Below are 8,079 nucleotides of genomic sequence, written 5' to 3'. Positions count from 1 at the left end.
GATCTTTCAATAAATTGTGCATCTACTTTATAGTAATTTAATCTAGACCACATTTCCCTTGTTTGCTTATGGGAATGGCATGTGGGACTGTATCAAAACCTTACTAAAAATCAAGATTATTACATCTACTCCTTTTCCCCATCCACTAAACGAGTAGCCTTGTCAAAAAGGGAAATTAGGTTGGTTTAGCATGGTTTGGTTTTGATCAAGGCATGCTGGCTAGTCCTTATAACGTTATTATCCTCTAGGTGCTTAGGAATTGGTTGTTCAATAATTTGCTCTAGTATCTTTTCCTGGTATTGAAGTTAGGCTTACTGGTCTATGATTTCCTGGGTTCAGTTTGTTCCCCTTTTTAAAGGTAAGTACTTTGTTTGCCCTTCTCCAGTCCTCTGGCACCCCCAAGAGTTCTCAAAGATAATTGCTAATGGTGCCAAGATTGCTTCAGTTAATTCCTTAAGTACCCTAGGATGAATTTCATCATGCAAGGGCCCTGAGGCCTGATGCTTTCTAGACATATAAGAGCACATCATGCAGGAGCCCAGACCACATCTAGATGCAATCTCCATTTCAGAAATGGTTCCATCATTCAGTAGGATTTTGCCTTCTTGGTACTTTTGAAACAGGAATCGTTCACGTGTTGGGCCTGATCTCACGCTACTTTTATGCTGGTATAAACGTCAGTGGAGCCACTTGCCATAAGATCCAGAATCAGGCTCACTGTCAGAAGCCTGTATCTGAACATTGGCAGGAAAACCAAACATGACTAAGATACCAAAATGTAAATAAATGGGGGAGAAGTTAGTAACTAAGGGCGTGGCTACACTTGCAGATGTAGAGCGCTGTGCATTAAACCCACCTTCGGAGCGCGCAGTAGGGAAAGCACTGCAGTTTGGCCACACTGACAGCTGACAGCACACTAGCGCGGCCACATTTGCGGCACTTGCAGTGGCATTGGGAGGGGTGCATTATGGGCAGCTATCCCAGCATGCAAGTGACTGCAATGTGCTTTTCAAATGGGGGGTGGAGTGTGACAGAGAGTGTGTTGTGTGTATGTGGGGGGGGGAGAGAGTGGGTTTTTGGGGTGCTGAGTGTGTGTCAGCATGCTGTCTTGTAAGTTCAGGCCCCCTTTCTCCCCCCATTCACTCAAAGCGAACAGTAAATGTTTGCTTTTTCTTGGAGCTGATAAGCAGCCGGCTTCTCCAAAACTGAGCTTTGAAACGGCATTTCCGCATTCCTGTAGCCGATTTCACAACAATGACAAGAGTGGCCACTTGACTTGAGGGGATTATGGGATGTTTCCGGAGGCTGATCAGAGCGCAGTAAAGCACCACCTCATTCACACTGGCGCCGCGGCGCTCCAGCTGGGTCACAGCGAACGTTATTCCACTCGCCAAGGTGGAGTACCAGCAGCGCTGTAGTCGCGGAGTCAGAGTGCTCTACGTACCTTGCCAGTGTGGACTGGGAGTGAGCTAGTGCACCCGGGGCTCCTTTATTGCGCTGTAACTCGCAAGTGTAGCCAAGCTCTAAGAACAACTACACTGAATATACACTTATCAGAAACTGAAGTGTGGTTTATTGATTTTGTTTCTTACACACAGGTCAGTTTTACAAATTCCTTTTGGTTTATTTAACCAGCTCACAAAATACAGTATTTCTTCTTTAAGCACATCTTATTACATAGATTTATGTTGTTGGGTGGACACCCGCTCGGGCCCAGAGGGGTTTAAGATAGCCCTGGGAGAGGGCTGGGGCAGGAGAAGAGCTGGGCTGATTGGCAGAGCTGGGCTGATTGGCAGAGCAGCCGCAGCTGGGGGCCACGCCCCAAACAGACCCAGCAGGCCTTATAAAAGCCAGGAGCAGAAGAACGCTCTCTCTCTAGCTCAGAGGGAGGGACCTGGCTGTAGAGACTGGAATAGAGGACCTAGTTGGGAGCAGGGCTGGGGAAAGGCCAAGGGAGCTAGAGAGCTCTGGCCTAGGAAAGCCCCAGGCTGTACGCCTGGGAAGGCCTATTAGGTATGGGGGTTGCGGGGCAGCCATAGGTAGGCAGAGGCAGTGGGTCCAAACCCAACCTTGCCTGTGATGAGTGGCTCATACTGCAGTATGCCCCAGGGTACAGGGGCTAGCTGGTGACTGGCAGGAGCCTATGACTGATGCAAGGTAGGGATAGTGGGTGGGGGGTTCCCCTGGGAGGGGGAGACCCAGAACTGTGGGATACTGTCAGGAGGCAGCACCCAGTGAAAGGGGCACTGGGGTCCTGGGAGGGACACAGGAGCCAGCAGCAAGGGGAGTCTACTAATATTTCTCTCTGCAGCTTATAAGTTTCACAATAAGATCAGTTTTGCTTTTCTCTCTGTCTTGGTCAAGAGTAGAGCTGGACAAACACTTCGTAATAGATACTTTACTTCACCAACGTCGACTTTTCCAAGTACAGACAGTGAACCCTGGATACTCGTCAAGATTACCAACATTAATTTGGTGAATAATTTGTCCAAAGATTGTTCATGAGCTGTTTGTTCCAAGTAGCTGGTTAACAATCTGAGCAGGTCTGATTAGACACAGGTCACATGGTATGCTTCTGTTTCCTGACTGGAGGAGCAAAGCTTCTTATAAGCTGGCTTCTTATACACGTCCTGCTACTGGTGAATTAGAAATTTGCTATTTGAGCAAAACACTCCTGCTTGTAAATTCACTCGCAAGATATCTGCAAAAAGCAGATATGAAAGGGGCATGAGCATAAGGAAAGCACATGCACTCATGAGTGCAGAAGAATGGTCATGGGAAGCTTTTCCCTGCAGAATTTGCCCAGCTCTACTCACATTATTAACTTTTTCCATTTAAAAAAAGGCCAGATCCTGTAACCCGGGTAGGCCTACTCCGGACAATAGGATTACTTGTGTCCCACCAGTAATTGGTGGTTGCAGGATCTAGCCCTAAGGACAATAATTTTGGTTTCAGCTGCATACAAAGACATAGAATCCTAGAATATCAGGGTTGGAAGGGACCTCAGGAGGTCATCTAGTCCAACCCCCTGCTCAAAGCAGGACCAATCCCCAATTTTTGCCCCAGATCCCTAAATGGCCCCCTCAAGGATTGAACTCACAACCCTGGGTTTAGCAGGCCAATGCTCAAACCACAGAGCTGTCCCTCCCCTCCAAGACATACCTGACTTCAACAAAGTTGCATGTTTATATCCAGGGGAGTTATGGACCTAAATATATTTACTATGTATAGGAAAAGCCCTGTCTCGTGAAGGGAGTTTGTTTAGTCCATCATACAAAAAATAATAAATACAATAGAATCCTTTTGGTACGTTATTTCCAAATTAATCTGCAGCACATGTTAACATGGACCTGTGCTATAGCAGCCTATAACATTTAGATACTTTACCTCTTGCAGGTAGCATTCACAGACTACAAATGTCAATGTAAGACACATACCAAAGGCCATTAACCTTTTATTTGCTACAGGTTCCTCCACTCCTATGTATGACACTGACATGTGACAAAGTGCCTTGCATTTTTGCAGATAAAGTGCTTTTTCTGTTAAGTGAAGCAGATATGACCTCCTACATAACACGTGACTATGCTACCACTGTATTATGCTTGGCGGTGTAATCTTTTACTCTGATGCGCTAATAAATACTAAAAGCTTCTGAAATTAATCAGGGCTTAATTTACCAAAAAAACCCACCAAAAACCAATGCAACCTTAAAACAAAAATATCCAGATCACAATACCTTGGGCCAAACTTCGACACCAGGGATGAACTTGGCCCTGTAACAATGATTATTTAACTTTGTTGGCATCATATTAGGAAATAACTGAATCTTAGGTGTGGCACTAATGCTAATATGAAATAAATACTTACTTGAACTTTTCAAATTACTTTTTGTGTGTGTAAACAGCAGTTTTGGCACATTCACCACAAATGTACAGACACTGTAAATCACTGAAAGGAAAAAATAGATATGCATTTGCATTATGGCCCAAAATGTTGATACCCATTATTCACAATAAATAGCACTTCACTCCACAGATAGTAGTCCCACTGACTGTGGGACTCAGAGTAAGGTACTATTCAAATAGTAAGAGCATCAGAATCTGCTCCTATGTAAGCAGAAAATCAGCATGTTATAGGCCAGATTTTCATACCCGTACTCAGGTTTATTAGCACCTTAGCCAAGGAGTAATCAATCTCAACTTTGATGGCACTATCCATGGAGTAAAGCATTACTCAGTGTAAAAGTATCTGAATCCAGTCTGAAAACTGCATTGAAACCAACTTTACTACTGTGAGTAGCCTTAAGATTTTAAATTGAGCAAATCCCTCTGTGGGGCCAATCTAGCTCCTTTTGCTCACACTTCAGAGACAGTCAATGGGATAATTTGTGTGAGCGAAGTGAACCAGATTGGGACTCAGACAATGTGTATCTCTTCATTTGATCTTGTTTACCTATGGGCTATTTCTTAGTGCTTCAACACTACAGTTGGCCAACATTTTTCTAACATTGGTCAAAAAATGATTGTTTTACTAAAATGAATTTTTTAATGAAAAAGCTACCAACATCAACTTTTTTCAGAGTTTGTGAAAAAGTGTCTATCACTTACTCCGATTTTTTTTTTTTTTGGTAAGCTGAAAGTCTGTGGTAATCTAAGACGGGTGTTTTGGTAAACAAATTTAAAAAAGGAAATTAAGAGCCACAAAAACCAAAAAAAGGATCCATTTTGAACGCTTCAAAAAGGAAAACAAACTTCAAATGTTTTCATGATTCCCCCCACATTTCTCAACAAGCTCTACTCAGCCTTGCAAATTGCTTTTAAAGGTCAGATATCTAGAGAAGAAATTTCGCCAAGAGTAACCACTCTGGACTAGGCAAGTGGGATTCTTTTTAGTGCGGCATTGCCTCTAACTTACAGGGTGTGTATGTATAGATGGCTACTCAGACCATGCTAATGATAGGTATAAGGAGATCATTTGGTATCTGAGGGAAATCATTCTATTTAATTAGAACATGTACATTTAAAGAGGAAATTACAAAGCTGCATTTAAAATGGTTGCAAAATCTCTACTGATGTGCACTGGATAGATGCAAAATCCCCGAAAGCTACTATTTAATGATAACTCCAACATAGATCACAACTTATTGACATCAGTTGAGAGAAAGGAAGATCAAAGTGGTAGCCAGAGGTACAGGGAGCAGTGGGAGATTTCGCCAGCTCTTTTTACTATGTAACTTGTTTGTACATACTGAACCAAAGTAAGGTCATGGAATACTTACTTTTCCCATCAGTTCCAAAAATCTCTCTCCTTTCCTTGTTTTGTGGCTGCAGTTTTGACCTCTCGATACACCTCATCAGGCTGACACAAAGGCTGCTTGCTACATATCATAATTTCATACTTAATGTTTTATATACACAAGGCATTTGAAAGAACTGATTTGGCCCAGCAGTGATTTAATCATATTTTGTATTTGGCTGAGTGCAACCTAATTTATATTCCACTGTAGTTTTCCTTTAAGTAAGTGACTTGCCCAAGGTCACAGAGGAAGTTTGTGGCAAGGTTGGGAATAGAACCTTTATCTACTGAGTCCTGGGCTGGTACATTAGCTGCAAGACCATCATTCCTCACTTCCAAATAAAAGTAGTATGGAATTAAATTTGTTGAATTCTTCTTGGATATCTTAGTCATGTTGCTACATCGTCTGCTCCAAACAGTCCTCTTTCTGCAGGTTCACCTTGGATCTCAAAGCAATCTAAAGTGTTTTTTTGTTTTTTTGTTTTCCCCTGAGTCATAGCCACATTATCAGTGACAGATGGCAAGGTCCCATTTTGAGATGATGCTTTCAGTGCTGCATCCAGTATGAAGCGTACCACTTGAAAGGGAATATGGATAACGCCAAGCTGCAGCTTTATTACAACTGTCTCACTGCACAGAAAAACAGCACAAAATCCAGTAACAAAATAAACCCTGTATTAAAAAAAAAATATTTACACTTCTTCCCTGCCAATATACTGAGACTCTAATGAAATCTAAGAGTATATAAATGATTAACAAAAGTAACCAATGTGTTTTCTTGGCTTTTTGCTAAAATCAAGCATAGCATCAGTTTAGCATCTTCTAAATCCTCTACTGGGAGATTAACACCACTTAGCACCTGCCTTCTTTAAAGCACAATGCAATCATTATCTAATTAACCAGACACCTGTGCAGGTAGGGGAGGGGCTCCATTCCCTGCTCATGGGGAGCTTCCCAATTCTAATGAATATGCTCATACTTTTAATTGTACAACAGAAGTTTCATTTCAGTTTCCTCCTCCCTGCCAGTGAGCGCAGCGGCAGTGATCCTTCAATCCATTCATTGGAGGCTGACATCATTTCCTGCCAAAAGGCCACTTCCTCCTGCGTGGAGTCCATCCAGTCTACAGAGATACCGTAGCTAGTGCCTTAGAAAGAACAAGGACATGATCATGGCAAGAGCTGCAGAAGAGGTTTCTACTAAATTCTTGCATGTAATCTAGTCCTTCATTTTATGTTTGTATTTAATATACATTAAAATAAATGTAGCATGTATTAAATGTACTGGTGTATGATTTGATTATATTTTTGCTAGCTATTTTTTTAAATAATAAAAAGGAATGGCCTAATGCGTAAAAATATATTAGCCAGAATTTGTGTCTGGATTGATTTTTAAAGTCGTACTAGACTTTTGAGGATTATTTGTTGTAGGTTTAGCATCTTAAAATAAGTATTAAAAAAAGCCATAATTGTTTGTTTTTCTTTTGCATTGCAATTTAATTTTCCTGTTCAAAATGTTGTGTAAAATATTTGTTTTTATATAAATAAAAAATATACAACCCCCCCAAACAAACGCAAAAGTGCCAAAAAGCTCTAACATGCCCCTATTAAAGCATTTTAAAAAAGGCAAATTAACAACTCTAAAAATAAAACAAGCATCTATCAATAAAAACAAAACAATCAAAACCAGCATAAAATAACTCCCTAAAAATTAATATAAACCCAAGCACTCAAACAATTTTACAGCATAACAATGCAAAACTCATTGGTCCCAATTTAAAAAAAATTATATAAACAAACTGCCTTGCCATAAAACTTTGGGTTTGTCCTGCCAAGACTTCCCCAAAGCATCATGTTGCAACCTACAAAACCTGGCTCCTCCCTACCAGTAATCAACCTAGCTGGCCACTAGGTTAATCCAAAGTCTAAACCAATAACTATAACAAACTAGCAGAACAGTATGTGTATATGTAATGTAATTAAATGCATATGCTAATTGTTGTATCTTCAATAAATGCAGTGTACCGCTCCCCCCCCCCCCCCCCAAAAAAAAAAAAAAAATCCCATGAGCTTCTTATAAGCATAATACAAGTGCAAAAAAAGTTAATGGAGGTAAACGTGAAGCCTTAGCTGGAATACCGTGTCCAGTTCTTGGTGCCATACTTTGAGAGAGATGTGGGCAAACTGGAGAGAGAGCAATAAAAGTGATAAGATGTTAAGAAAACCTGGCCTCTGAGGAAAGGTTTAAAAAAGCTTGGTATGTTTAGTCCTGAGACAAGCCTCAGAGGGGACCTGATTAACAGTCTTCAAATATGTCAAAAGCTGTTATAAAGAGGATGGTGAACAATTATTCTCCATGTCCACTGAAGGTAGCACATGATGGAATGGGCTTAATCTGCAGCAAGGGAGATTTAGGTTAGATAATAAGAAATGTTCTAACTATAAGGATAGGTAAGTACTGGAATAGGTTATCAAGGGAGACTGTGGAGTCCTTGTCACTAGAGGTTTTAAAAAACCAGTTAGACATATGACTGCCAGGGATGGTCTAAATATACTTGGTCCTGCCTCAGCATGGGGGTGGGGTTGAAATGGACTAGATGGCCTCTTGAGAGCCCTTCCAGTCCTATATTCTATAACACTGCCAAGCAGATAAATGTCTGAATTTGGACCAGATCATATTGGCAACAATGAAGCCCGAATGTGATATTTTTATATCTCATTTATTAGCTGCTATTTCACAGTTGGGAACTTCGTAACTCTCTTAGTGACATGTTAAGAGACAGAA

At 41.2% G+C, this 8,079-nt stretch overlaps 1 protein-coding gene across 3 annotated transcripts in view; it reads right to left on the bottom strand.

The window, feature by feature from the left end:
* Positions 1–5,094: 5,094 nt before the first annotated feature.
* Positions 5,095–8,079, bottom strand: part of LOC102941784 (synaptotagmin-like protein 2) — a 68,251-nt gene continuing 65,266 nt past the window's right edge. For all 3 annotated transcript variants that reach the window (XM_043522614.1, XM_037909144.2, XM_043522613.1), the window contains one exon: positions 5,095–6,442. In XM_043522614.1, the coding sequence (XP_043378549.1) occupies positions 6,297–6,442 (146 nt within the window). In that variant the 3' untranslated portion in view covers positions 5,095–6,296. The remainder of the gene's footprint in view (positions 6,443–8,079) is intronic.

This window comes from Chelonia mydas, chromosome 9 (genome assembly GCF_015237465.2).
Source record: "Chelonia mydas isolate rCheMyd1 chromosome 9, rCheMyd1.pri.v2, whole genome shotgun sequence".
NCBI classification, from domain to species: domain Eukaryota; kingdom Metazoa; phylum Chordata; order Testudines; family Cheloniidae; genus Chelonia; species Chelonia mydas.
This window is presented reverse-complemented; position numbering and strand designations above follow the sequence as displayed.